Below are 14,992 nucleotides of genomic sequence, written 5' to 3' on the forward strand. Positions count from 1 at the left end.
TTACAGTGTGCTTCATCTCTCACTTTTCGGGCTACTTAGAGCTTGTGTTCACTGTTCTGAATTAACAATTTTTGTTCTTTTAAGAATGTTTCAGTTAGCATGCTGTAAATACAGAGCAAAATTTATTTTAGCCAACCTGAGATAACTTCCAAGAGAAGCATCAGTTTGAGGCCATTTCTGAAGTCCTCCTCAATGTTCTCAATCTGCGTGCCTGCTTTCCTGAGGTGGGAATTGCACCAGGCTGTAAACGTCTGTAATAGTAATTTAAAAAAATACTTATCAACAAGGCATTTTCAAGAAGAACTGCTAAGCCATCTGAGTAAACACTGCATCTGAGATTTTCACTACTACCTTAGAAATTTGGATGTCAAATTCCTATTCATTTTATACGCGTCATTGAGTTCAAAATTCTTATCCCAGATATTCATGAAGATTCACAGAATTGCTTGATTAGAAGCAATACTGTGCTAGATTCTACTCATAAATGAATCCCAAAAAAAGATCTATACATAAGGGCAAAATTTGTTTAATCATTACTACTACACTTACCATTTTATAAGCAAATAATTTTGTGTTGGGACTTACCTGTTACATATTCTTCCTCAAAAGAAAAATTGGCATGGTATAAAGGAAACTGTGTGACAGTAAAACGTAGGCAATAGCAAAAATTTCTACTACTTGAATTCATGCTATGATAAACAGTTCTTATACAGATTATCTATGCCAGGAACAAGTAACAAGCATTTCTCAGAGGCAGAAAGTTGTGAGAATACTCTTCAGGATGAAGTAACTGAAGAGAGACTTTATACAGCAAGGGTACCAGCAAAATTGCACCTGCTCCTACCTGTAACTACAGTGAGAAACAGAACGCCTTTTGAAAACATGGACAATTAGAATGGATTTTGAAAGTTTACAATAATTCAAGTGCAGAACTTTCCCATTCAGACCCTACAGATATGGCCTGCCTTACCAAGGGTTTTATTTTTAAGCTGTATTCTATCATTTTCAGAAAACGACCACAATTCATGGAACGCATAAATGGAGATACTTAAGTTTGCAGGGCAAAAACAACCATGAGCATTTCTCTCTCCATGGAGAATAACCAAGTCTGCTTTTACTTGCAGAGATGAAAAGCAGAACTAACTCCATTAACCTACAGAGGTCATATACCCATCACCTTTTGTATGCATGAAATCCAAACACGGGCTACTATAACGTTTAGTAGCTAAAGTTAGCCTGTTTCAAATAGCCATTACTTCTCAGTCTTCTGAAAAATTCTCCTTGCTTTTCAGTGTCTGTTAAGATATATAAAGCAAGTTTGCATTTATTAGGTATTTCAACAGGTATTTAATTCTAGGTATATAACAAAGCCATACATTTTCGTAAGTTAGGCTTCAGCTACTTAAAATTGTCAGATATATGGAATTCCCCTTCTTTTGCTATTTCAAAGTTTTAAAAACATTAAATGTAAACACTTTAAAAAATAAAATATATCCTAAATCCTCATTGTCAATATGAAAATTCCTTTGGCCTTCTTTTTCTTGCCTGTTTTTTTAGACTATTTCATTTCTGATCTCTCAGAAACAGAATAAGAAAGGCCAGCAGATGAAAGGCCTCTACTTTCCCTGGAACTGAATCTTGTAAATTCTAGACAGATTTCATACCTTAAGAAGATACGGACTGAATTTTCAAAAGTGGTCTGTTCTTAAAAATGCAACTTTCTCTTAAAGAATAACAATTCGATTGTTGTTGGGTTTGACTCAATTTATGTGAAGAATTTATGTGCAGCTTGCTGGGCTCTTTTCCCAGAGGTCCTACAGTGACAAGGAGCAGCTTGATAAACTTTAGTTTTATCAACTTCTCCTTTCCAATTGAAAGGAAGAAGCAAGAAGCGCTACAGAATATGGGGGAAGTGTGCAGTGAAATCCCTAACTCTAGATACCCAGAGAGAAGACAGTATTGGAAGTGGTTCTGGGCAGGGGTCCTGTTGACCTGCAGAGGATGAGTTGCAGGTAGAGGCATAAGAAAGTCATTCTGTGTGCAGACAGAGGTAAGTATGCCTGCAGCTGAAGCATCTCTGCAAATACATCTATTTTAATAAAGGGATGTTAGCTTGAAAAGCAGTAATTCAGAAAGGTAAACCTTTCCTCATTTTAAGGTAACTGGCTTTACTGAGCTCATGGGAGACCTGAAACCAGGGCGTATCAAGATTCACAACAGAGATATTAGGAACCTGTACCCTCAGGGCTCCATATGATGGAGTCTTAGATGGTATTTGGTTTGTATCATTATAGGGTTAGGATCTATTTTATAAGACTAATTTGTCTGCCTCAAGCAGTATCTTGTTCTAGTGATATGTATCTAAAAAGGCTTAGCACCACATTAAGTCATTTGCAAATACTAAAAACTGTAACGAGCATCCTTGGAAGGAACCATATTATGGTAATATAGAAAAAACAGCTGCTACTGCAGTTTGTAGAATCATTCCGAGCACAGCATGCTAAACTCAAAGAGGAATTTGGAGAAAAACCTCAGCCATTTCCATCTCTTCTTTTATATATTTTATGGTGAACGTTCCAACCTTGTACCACTTGAGTAAATGAGTTTTCCCCATTTTTCATTTAATTAAGAGTTTAATGGCAACAGCCACACCAGTTGAGCAGTCTTAAAAGACAAATCTGATTCCTACCGTGAAGAAAGTTACTTCTCTCTCACTTAGTTTCTTAAGAGGAAATGGAACCTGGCACTTCTTAGCTCATATATGCATATATAAGTATATATATATAAAAGCAAATTAGAATTTTGTCCACCTCTAATCTTACTGTGGTCCTCTACTTTGCCTCTTCAACAGCTGATTCAGCTTACTGGATGCCGCACTGATACACAAAACCCAAAAGTTTTACGCAAAGATTCCAAAGTTTTCAAGTAATTTAAATAGTTTCTCTTGGAAACAGACACTTTTAGAGCACTGCATTTGCTGAGAGACAAACTCTCTTCTCGATCTTGTTCATTTTATGAAGACACTAAGCAGCCAAAATTGCTGTGATATAAACAAGGAAAAGATGCTACTACTGCTGAGTCAAGCCGTTTTCAATAAATAGTCTGATGCCAGTCACTGGTTTTACAGGCTCCCTTTTTATATCTGTAGGTTATTTAAGATTCTTTCCAATACTATTGGGGTTTGTCATTGACATTGTAGCATTCTGAAAGATAAACGTGGAATTACCTACAAAGCCTCTATTCATGAGATAACAAGTTCTGCTGAAGCACTCTACTGTGCATAGATTCTGTATTGAGACTGTCTGTATCTAGATAGTTTAGATTATCCTCTATATCTAAAATAAGAAATTTAGGTCTTTTATCTGAACTAGAGTTTCTCAAAGCTTTCTGTTTTACCAGTGCACCAAGTCACGAAATGGTGCTATCCCCTTATGACAGTTGTTCTGTGCCCCATGGAGAGTGTAGCTGCAGTACACTACAGCAGACTCTCGGAATGTGGCTTCATAGCCTGGTGCCTTCCAAACCGGCTTACTTTCCCTAGGACTATAAACATGGTTATAGGAATGCTACTTAAGGAAGTGTTTACTAAGTTTCAGTGATGCAATCCATAACTGACTGTATTAAAGCTACTGTACAACCTAACTTGCAAATTTTAACAGTTTCCACAATCCACATTTTATTTAACCCTCGTCCTTCTATTCTTATTGTGATACCACTTGTTCTCACTGCTTTGGCTTTAACTAACAGTTCTATTCATAGTTATTAAGAAACAATTCAAAGCACGTTTAAATCCTAGAGATCAAAATACAGCCAGCGTATAGTACCCTACAAATTTGTAATCCACTGGGATTTAAATGCTATTAAATGACTTAGACAAAGCAAATTCCTTTTTCTGCTGAGTTGTACAGTACATTTCAGAGTATCAGATTGCCCAGATAAATAAGACAGGACTGAAGGCACCAAGCTGAATACCAGAAGGGATACAAGTGCCTAGAAAGTTAGACATTTCATTTTATAATTTATTTACCATAGGTGGCTCTACAAATTTTAAAAATAAATAAACAAACATTTATCCTTTCCAAAGTTGTTACTACAAAAGAAACTTTGCTGATGTTCTTAGATGAGCGACCACAGAAGAGGGGATGCAGGGCAGGAAGCCAAACAATGTGCTGACCCCACAGGTAAATGTTCTCTTAATTCACTATTAATTGTCTACTGCTGTCACAGGTCTATTTTGAAAGAGCTAATTCCAGAAAAGGGAGAGCAGTTTATGTTCTATGTCCAAGTAGCCTCGTTGTGAAGACTGCCAATAGCACATTCTCCCTAATTTGGGTTCACAGATCTGTGATTGCTAAGTGTGTAGCCAAGAAAAAAACACCTTACCTGGTAACTTATTCAGGTCACTTAATGTTACAAGCTCTTGACAAGCAGAATTGCCACAAAGGGGCAGGAAAAGGAGATACCCCTAATCGATTATCAATCAACTGCAGCTAATGCCAAGAAATAATAAGGTATGTCCGCTCTGTGCAAATATTTTTACACATGAAGGACATACTTTGATTGAGAAAGTGGTATCACTGAGAGCTGAGTTGTCCTACACTCCTGAGAAAGCCCACATGTCCTTTTTATGTGACTGTAATGACAACTTACTTTTGATAGTGCTTCAAAGCCAGAAAACAAGATGGTATAATAACAAGTTTCATATTTGCATGTGATAATAGGGATAAAGAGAATTGAGAAAGCATCAGTTACTACCCTTTCCAATACTGTTACCCATTGGTGGCTCAAAAGACAACTTGTTCTACCTGCTGAAGATACAGGGTAAGTGTCTAGTTTGGCCTTGACAGTGAGTCCAAAATGTACATCACCAAACCAGCAGCATAACTTCCATGGGAACATATGCAGGGGATACACTCCACAAGTTCAGGAAGATTTATTTACTTGCACTCAGAACTGAAATTGAGAAGTGGATCCACGCCAATAAAGGACTGGAGACCTGTATCCTATTCAGTATGTATATCTCATAACAAAGGTTAACACTGCCTTTCACTCTCTTCTACTCAAATCAACTTCTGTCTGCTATCATATTTACAAGTTTTAAAAACTAATACTTGTTTTAAAAAGCATGTGTCTGCTTGTCTGTACCCCTACCAGAAATGCTGCTGGCCCACGAGTCATTTGTTTGTTGAGTTTCTAGACTTTCTGTAACATTTACATAAGGAAATATAGACAAAATCCCATTTTAACCTATGAGTTATGAAAAATTTTGCATTAATAGAAGAAAACTTAATACGTCTTGTGTCTGTTAGGTAAGGCAGAAGCACAAGTCATTTTAAGTCGACCTTAAATTCTAATACCCAGAGCAGGAGAACACACCTGAAGAAAATTAACTTCAAATATAAACATTCAGCACATTTGTTGATATACATATGTTTTATCCCTAATCATCTCAGTTTGATAGAGTTGTTTCTTAAAACTCTGCTTTGTAGCCCTTCTTCTAAAGTATTTTTCCTCTCTACTTGTGCTAGCTGAGGGTCTTCATTACTTGTAGGCTAAATGGGATGCAGTGATTCACTCTGTAGTTATACAGAACATTACCGGGCTCTGCGCACATGGCAAGGGTGGTACAGAAGGAGCTCTGCCAGAACATTCCCACTAGGCCAGACTGAGGTTTCCCCTTGAAGAATTGCCCATCTGTCTGCTATCCATGTTTTAAAATATAAGTTGTGAACCTGCAACGTGATCTACTAGCTCCTGTGTCCACACAGTGTTCTAATGACTGCAGGATCAGGGCTTTTCTCTGGGCTTGAGATGTAGTCTGCATTGGCCCTTGTTCTCTTAACTATTTACTTCTGCTCTGCAAAGAAGGGGCGTGAAGGTGAAACACAGCAGAAAATTGCACAGCCTTTATAAACTAGCTTGATGTGAACCAATGACTGCACATGGCATCTTTCAGATGTTCCTAGAACATCTAGATCAGCTATATTTTTAGTATGTTAGGTGCATGAGTATATTTTTATGAATTGAAAATACATAAAATCTTACATCGTACTTGTTGGTTTGAATTATTATTAACTGTCCCCTTGCTCTTGTTTCCCCTTGCAGTGGAAGCCTAAATGCACTGGTACATGTTAATAAAATAACTAGAGTAACTGTAACAGGAAAGGTGGTTCACCAGTACAACTCAATCACGCCAAAACACTTGGTAGGCAAAGTGGGATTTTAATACTAAACACACCAGAGCACAGCAACAACTCAAATGAAGCCCAGTGAAAGCGTAGTGAAGGATGCCTTAAAGGCTAAGGTAGGTCAGATGTTTAGTGTGTTCCAAAAGGTCATTAAAAGGAAATTCTCAACTCATAGGCAGCAGGTCAAAGCCAAATTCCTGGGAACAACAGAAAGGACGGCATAGAACTGTCTCACAAAGGCAGTTAATAGAATGTCCAGCACAAGGTCCCCATAACCAAAGCTGGGGAAAGCCCTCCCTGCTCCAGCACATCCATCCATATAGCTGAACAGATGGTGTCAGACATGATATGCTAGCATATTCTGCACTGTCAGCAGATCTGCTCTAGTAACTAAGGAAACTTCACCCCAGTTCCTTAATTTTATCATTTACAGGAGACGTCGTCAAAGGGATGCATTCATCACACAGGATATTGCGCATGTCTTGCTAGCATTCTGCATTTTGCTTGCATGGAAGAGCCTGGGGAGACCTCAGTCCTTACAAAGCAGGTGGCCTAATGCTATGCGAGTCTAGGGTTTCCTGTAAGACATGCAACCCCCTCCAAGCACTGAATGATTGCACGTCAGTTTTACAGTGCTCACTCTTAACAGAAAAAAAAAAACAACCCAGAGCATGTAAATATCCCTTCAAGAATAATTTGGCAAGGTTGAACCATGAGAAATATCAAGATTACTGAACCTTTTGTTACAAAGTGAGTGCCATTAGTTCGTTCTTTCAGAGGAGACAACTGAGAAAGGTTATCTTGTCCCATTGGTCTAAAATGGAAGAAAACTCAGGAGGCAGCAAGATGTATGGGAAATTCAGTATGGGTCACTGCATGCACTGTCCTCACATCAGCCTTTTTTTCTTAAGGAAAGAACAGGAAGGAAAGTAAGGAAGATAAGATGTTTCACAAGGTCTGTGGAGGGGTTAAAACAGTTAAAATATTGCAAGGTTTATTAGGAGCAGGCAAATATCTTTATTGGATTGCCTGAGATAGCTGGGAAAGACGGAGAAGTTTTCAGGCGCATAAGCCCATCTTGACAGGTGAGAAAGAAGCATCAGTCAGTCTTAAGCATGAAAATGTAGGTAAGTCTTCAGACAACTCAGGACTTTCATGGACCATTGGTATAATGCTACAACAGCTCTATTACGTGAAGGAAGCTCCTTCCTTTTTCAATACTGTTGATGACACCAATTTATGAATGTTTTACAGCAGCAGGCATCTGTGTGGCCCAAATGTGGAACTTCTCAGAATACATGCAGTGCCATAGGGTTGCCTGCTTGTGTATTTTTATCAGTTTAAAATAATTCTGCCTCTTTTAAATGTTTTTTCAATCAGAAACATTGATATTTTAGAAGTAGGAGCACATGCAATGTTTAAAATCCCATTTGAAACTAAAAAGTGTTCAGGATCTGTAGGAAAATTCTGGTCTAAATCTACTTTTCATTTTTGAAATTTCAAGAATCACTCAAATAAGAGAATCCTGCTCAGAAAAATAATGCAGAAATAAAAGAATCAAGAATCCAATGAAAATCTTTAGTAAAACCATGGGCATGGTTTTACCTTGCATTATAAAAACTGCAAGATACCTTTACCCATTCTTATCTTTACAATATAACTACCTACTCAATTTGTTAACGTGAAGGAATTAGAAAGACAAAGGAACTGTCGGAAAAAAACTCTACTGTCTACTTCTGGTGTGTTCTTCTACTTCTGAATATTTTTAACACATTCCTATCACTAAGCAAACCAAAGCAGAGTGGTCTGTGGTAAATTTACATGTGCTAAACTTAATAACAAAGGAAGAAACACAGTGTTACAGGTGATGAAAGGTTTGGCATATCTTATTTACGCAGAAGTGGGAAACTTTGCTAGGCACATACCACCAACTTTTGCAGAATCCAATCTTATATTTAAAAAAATAAAACTTCCAAGGACAAGCAAGTAAAAACTTATGTTGTGCTACCTTTCTAAGCCTGCATTTAGGTACATGCATGTCCTCCCCTCATGATTTTGCCTGTCTCAACTCTAGCCATTCGTCTAGTTCCACTAGTTAAACTAGAGTACTTTAAAGGTCCCCCCACCAGCACTCTATAGAAGCAGGTCTGTTTTATGTCACATACCTAAGCTGGTTGCAACAGCAGAGAGCTATTTATCTGAGAATAAAAACAAAACACAAAACCATGTGATGGGAAAAAAAAAATTTTTAGCAAGTCAGAGAGTTTATTCCTACTAATGGTGAGTAATGGCTCACTATTAAGCAGAAGGGCTTATTAAGTATACTTCTGTAGGAATCTATCCTAAACCATTTCCTATAATACACTTTATTCACTCATTTAGATGACAGAATAGAGTATATGTTTATAACATTTCAATATGACAGCAAAATGATGGGTCTGTAAGTATGTTTCATGACAGAGCTACAATTCAAACTGATCTTGACAAATCAGTGAAAAGACTTGAAGAAAGCTGGGTGCAGATTAGCAAGAAGTCTGAAGTACTGCCCTCCTCCAGTAATGAATAACTGCAAAAACACAGGATGGAGAACTACTGGCAGGGCAGTAGCACTGAAGAAGTGGAGCTGGGAATAACAGTGGATCACAACCCAACCTCATTAAAAAACGTGCTGTTATAAAAGGCAAACACAGTACTGGAATGTCTAAGCAGAAGAATGCTGTATCAATATCTGAAATATTTCTTCCAGTTTCCTCAGTGCTGGAAAGGGATTAGCTGTAATATTTCCCCCTCTTTTGAGCACAAAATTCAAGAAGAATATGGATCAGTTGGAGAGAATCCACAGAGCAGCCATGAAAAGAATAAAATTCTAGAAAACTTCATCTATGAAAAATATAGAACCATTGGATGGGTTTCATCATGAGAAGTTTGAAAAAAGAGTAATACTTGTCTCAACCATTCAAGCAGTCACAACAGAGAAGAGAATAAATCAGTTCTCTGTGTTCACTGAAGATAGAGCTTAAGATAGATAGTCACAAGCTTAAACAACAATGAGGAAGATTTAGATTCATTTTTAACTCTAGAAGCACTGAAGCACTGGAAGAGATTGGCCGGGTAAATGTGAAATCCTTCTTCTTGGACATCATCAAGAACAAGTTAAATAAATGCGTTGAGAACAGCATGAGCATATTTGCCTCTGACAAAGTAAGGGAATGGACTAAATGCTTTCCCAGATTCTGACAGTCATACTGTCTATGATGTTCATGGAAGATTCCCATCCTAACTGACATCTACACTACAGCCTTGAAAAGGGAGAATAGGCAAGCAGACTTTTTCCTTCCTGATTCTGTGACTGAGAGGCCCTAAACTTAGAGATATATGTATGTTATCCAAAGACTACAAAATAAGTCATTCAGCACAAAACAACTCCCTTTTAGGAATCCAAGCACTTGGCATGCAACAGATAGCTGTAAATTTTGATTCTGTCAGGGTGTTCTTTCTGTGGTGATCCCCATATCCCTCTCCTACTTTCATATGACCCCTTAATTTCCCTCAGCAAGCACAAATATTGGAGGAGATTTTTTAGGGATATTGGAGAAAAAGAAAGTAGAAGGGTGAAGACAGAGAATAATAAAGAAACAAAGCTGAAGAAATGTAATAGGATAGAGGGAAAGCAGATTCAAAGTCAATAGGCTGAAGAGTGTTTGCAGAAAGTTAAATATAAACCAAATTTAAATGAAAGTGGATTCAATGATCTGTTCTGTGGGTACATACAATTCCTGAGGTCTGTATTATGATCCTGGCAGCTCTGTGGAAAGAGACCTGGGAGTCCTGGTGGACAGCAGGATGACCATGAGCCAGCAATGTGCCCTTGTGGCCAAGAAGGCCAATGGCATCCTGGGGTGCATCAAGAAGAGGATTGATTAGGATTAAATATTAGGAAGAATTACTTTACTGAAAGAGTGGTCAGGCACTGGAACAGCCTGCCCAGGGAGGTGGTTGAGTCACCATCCCTGGAGGTATTTAAGAAACGCCTAGATTTGGCACTTCAGGGCATGCTCTAGTGGCAGAGATTGTAGGTTGTTTGTTTGCGGTGGTTTGTGTTTTGTTTTTTGGGGGTTTTTTGGGGTTTTTTTTGGGTTGGGTTTTTTTTTTTTGTGTGTGTATGGTTGGACTCAATGATCTCAAAGGTCCTTTCCAACCATGAAGATTCTATGATTCTAAGAGTGTGGCCAGCAGGTCGAGGAAGGTCACCCTCCCCCTCTACTCTGCCTTGGTGAGGCTGCACCTGGAGTACTGTGTCCAGTTCTGGGCTCCCCGGCTCAAGAAGGACAGGGAACTGCTGGAGAGGGTGCAGCAAAGGGCTACCAAGATGATGAGGGGACTGGAACACCCCTCTTATGAAGAGGGATTTGGGTCTCTTCAGTCTGGAAAAAAGACGGATAAGGGGGGATCTTATCAGTGCTTATGAATACTTAAAGGGTGGGTGTCAGGAGGATGGGGCCAGGGTCACGGAATCACGGAATCTTCAGAGTTGGAAGGGACCTCTAGAGATCATCTAGTCCAACTCCCCTGCTAGAGCAGGATTACCTAAAGCACATCCCTCAGGGCTGCATCCAGGCGGGTCTTGAAAATCTCCAGAGAAGGGGACTCCACAACCTCCCTGGGCAGCCTGTTCCAGTGCTCTGTCACCCTCACCGTAAAGAAGTTTTTCCATGTATTTGAACGGAACTTCTTTCCAGTGGTCTTTCCAGGGTCTTTCCAGTGGTGCCCGGCAACAAGACAAAAAGTAACGGACACAAACTTGAGCATAGGAAGTTCCACCTAAACATGAGGAGGAACTTCTTTACCCTGAGTGTGGCAGAGCACTGGCACAGGCTGCCCAGAGAGGTGGTGGAGTCTCCGTCTCTGGAGACATTCAAAACCCACCTGGACACGTTCCTGTGTAACCTGCTCTAGGTGACCCTGCTCTGGCAGGGGGGTTGGACTAGATGATCTCCAGAGGTCCCTTCCAACCTCTGCCATTCTGTGATTCTGTGAGAAGAGATCCTGACACTTGTGTTTTCTCCACGACTTTGTGACAGCCTTTAAGTCATTTAAGACAGGAATTTCAAAAATGTTTTTATTGTCCTAAATGCTGAGCATTTTATGAGCCATGATTGCTCATATGGGACTATAAGCCTTTAACAACAGTGGGAGCAGATGTTAGCCATAGCGGAGTACTTTTAATTTTGCCACTTCTGTATTCAAGGATAATGAGAATAATAAACCTTCCATATCCCACATCACTGTTGTGGGGGAAAATTCACCATTGCTTCTGAGGTGCTCAAACACTACCCTGAAAAAAAGCCCAATAAAGAAATAGTAGCAAGAAAGATTAGAAAGTTGACAAAACCATAAATATCTTCAAAAAGAACTTCAAAATTAATCAAAACCAGAAACTACTGTGAACAGATGGAAAAAAACACATAACAATTACCAACATCTTCAGCATCTGTTCTCAGTCATCCAAAGTTAATTCCACATCTAAAAATCAAAGCTAGCTGTTTAGCATAAACCAGTTACCCACTACTGTAAATCTAGTTGCTTGCTAGTAATCCTTCCCTCCTTTAACTCTTAGTGAATTACGAAATGTTCCAGCCACTTGAGTATGGAGAAAGAAGTCGCTCAGGGAACTGTTAAGAATAGCAATGACTGTGAATAACCCCACAGATGCAATCTGAGAAAGCATTTTCACATACAGAAATTGCTTTAGCTTTCACCTCTAGGATGAAAAGTCACTGTCCCTACCTATCACTAATAAGGTCAGGTTTGGGCACCTCCAATGAAGCTGCCATTTCTGGTGGTTTAAGTGATGGGGACACCTGTCCGCCCGAGAGCTAAACTGAGAGTATAACTCACCTCATAGACATTACCAAACAGCCTGCATGTGTTAGCAACCTTGTCACTTATTCACCTGGCCTGGGTTCAAAACACTGACCTAAAAGTGAAAGGTTCCCCCCAGCCACGCATTCCCAACCAATAAATTAAAAGTCTATCTTCAGTACAAGGTTATCTTTCATCATGAGTTGGGGTGTAGTAGCTATTAGAATATTCCCCTGAGAAGGCTCTGCAATACTGAGACTTTTAATTATTATTGTCACCACCTTGCTAAGCAGTGACATAGGTCAGGGTTTTGCAAGTCAGCTTTCTTTTGGACATGAATGACTTTTTGCGGTATAGTTTGTTCATTCACATCATATGTATGAATCCTTGAAAAAAGATGGTCACAAACAACATCCAGGCAATACTCTTTCAGAACCCTTTGAACAAATGGCAATGTCTGGTTGTTTTACAACAGCTCTGGATAATTCATTCTAACTAGATGGAATAATGGGAAGCAATGCCTTGCTGTTAGCAATGATCTTACCTCTTCATCTTCTCTCCTACTTCAATAACCATATGCATGACATCATTTACAGTTATACACTACGTTTCTGATGACTCTACTCTCTTTGCCTGTTATGTAAAACAACAGGTATGTTAATACCTTGTCATAACAGAATTAATACTTCTGAATTTTTTTGCATTACATACTATTATTTAATGCCTTAAAATGCTCAAGGTACAAGATTAGCACTACAGAATGGTAAACAAATGGTATAATCTGTGAAGTAAACATAAAGTTCTCAAATTATTACCAATTTCCAAGTTATAATAGCCCCCATATTAAAGTGCTTTCTCTAATGAGAGCGAAAAGACAGTGAGTAAGGACTCAACGTTTAAGTCCTTGTTCTTCCACAGCTTTTTGTACAACTTGACTTTCAAGTAGTAAAACATCTACGTGTCTGTCCAAAATCTTTACCCCACAGTATAGGCGAAACATAAATATGCCCTATGGACTGAGAATTATAAATCCAGAATTAGGATGGTGCTGTTCATCTCTAAAATGAAGTGATTGTGCAGTATTTTACAGTCTCATGTATGTTTTGCAAATTTAAAATGCTGTAGCAAATTAAAGAACTTTTATTTCACAAGCCTCAAAAAACAAATATTGGTGAAAAAAGTATCTGTGAATCAAGCAGTTCTTAAACAGGAGTAAAGCTTTAAAAACAAAACAAAAACAAACAAAAAGGGACTAATGGAAAATACAAATGTGAAGCTTTGAGTAATCCATCTTCGGTCAATGGCTTTTGTTTTCCTGTATTTTCAGATGTTGATTTTGTATTTCCCTTGAAGGAAAAGTTTATGGACATGTTGATCTCTTTCAATAGGCCATATTGTTTCTAGCATTTAATAATTTAACAATTAACAGATCATGGTAGATTTTTCTTTTTCTTACATGCAGCACTGCCAAATTTTGCTCTTCAAAATGTCTCCCACTGAAATCTGCAGAAATAGAGAAGCATCGCCCACAAGGACCTGTGCCTTTTTGATAGAGACACAGTACTCCCACACAGCATGACTGGGAGTGTACTGCATCCAGACTGAACCTCTGAGGACTGCCAACTATTTGCATGGCACAACAGTTTTTTCATCTAATAGGGTAACTTAAACTTTAGAGCATACTAACCAAATATTCTCTGTTCCAATACACTGCACTTTGCAGAGCTTGAATTTACACTATAAAAAAAAGTAATTATGATGTTGCAACCTGAATCAGTATGGCTATAGCAACTAATACCTTACACAGCATTCCTGATCACTTTACACCACAAAACTTTACAGCACACTCACGTCCACTTGTCAGAGCGTTAAAACAGGTTTGCCACTACACTGCACAAAGTTGAGTGCAGCAAAGAAATGTTGTACACGCTTTTATAAAAGCTTTAATGGACTCTATCACCCATGCAATAAAGACTGCATTTTTGCAGAAATATATATTCATATCTCCTAAAGTACTGTCCAAAAGATACTGCTCCCCAGCCAATCAAGTGGGACACTAGGGACTGAAGCACAGAGGCTTGCAGACCGTGAAGTGTGTAGGTTTTGTTAGAAACTCCAATGCACTGATGCATGCTCCCAAACATCTCTCTCATGCAGTCTCTCTCTTGCTCTCTGTAAGTTTCTAGATACAGATCTTGGCTGAACAAAATCAAGGCAACTCCTGATACTTTTGAAGGCATACTCAATTAGTGGAACAGTGAGCTACATGCTTTCTGGATCATTTTTGAGCAAAGCGATATTTGGGAGGTCTCACTGTAAGCACTAGTTAAACAAAGAGCTATATTTAAGGTGCAACTGTGGGCTCTAACTACTGAAAAACTAAGAAACACATGGATAGAAAAAGGTATTTAGTATGTCATGGGACCAAAACATCCAATGAAAAGTTAAACTGTTACAGGATCAAAAGAAATTCACTGATTTCTACATGGCTCAGAAGGAGTTAATTTTGGAGGACCACCTTCCATGCTTGACATTTCTACTTCACATGAGTATGAAGAAACTAGAGGGCATCTTCAGAAAAGGATTCACAGTAAAAATGCCAACAGGTTTGGAGGGAACTCTTTCAGCAATGATAAAAGGTTTGAGACCAGACATTTTTCTGTGTTTTCTCTCTCTATATATTCTTTTCCAACTGGCCACTTCTTCACTATTATGGAACAAAAGCATAATCTCTGTTATATTTGCCTCTCCCTGTAGAGAGTTAAAAACAAAGTATAGATAATCCAAAAGGGATCTTGAATACTGTGGTGGATCTGCAAGGGACAAATCTCTACGTGTGCTTTAGTGGTGAAGTCTATGCCCTTTATATTGCCTGAGGCTTTCTCTCAAATATATTAAACAAAGAACATGCATTACCAATACTCTATCAGTGACAAATGAAC

General features: G+C 38.6%; 1 protein-coding gene across 1 annotated transcript in view; it reads right to left on the minus strand.

The window, feature by feature from the left end:
• Window positions 1–14,992, minus strand: part of ACTN2 (actinin alpha 2) — a 70,226-nt gene that overhangs the window by 44,849 nt on the left and 10,385 nt on the right. Inside the window, exon 2 of the mRNA XM_063328963.1 lies at window positions 137–251. Coding sequence (XP_063185033.1) covers window positions 137–251 — 115 coding nt within the window. The remainder of the gene's footprint in view (window positions 1–136; window positions 252–14,992) is intronic.

This window comes from Chroicocephalus ridibundus, chromosome 3 (genome assembly GCF_963924245.1).
Source record: "Chroicocephalus ridibundus chromosome 3, bChrRid1.1, whole genome shotgun sequence".
NCBI classification, from domain to species: Eukaryota; Metazoa; Chordata; class Aves; order Charadriiformes; family Laridae; genus Chroicocephalus; species Chroicocephalus ridibundus.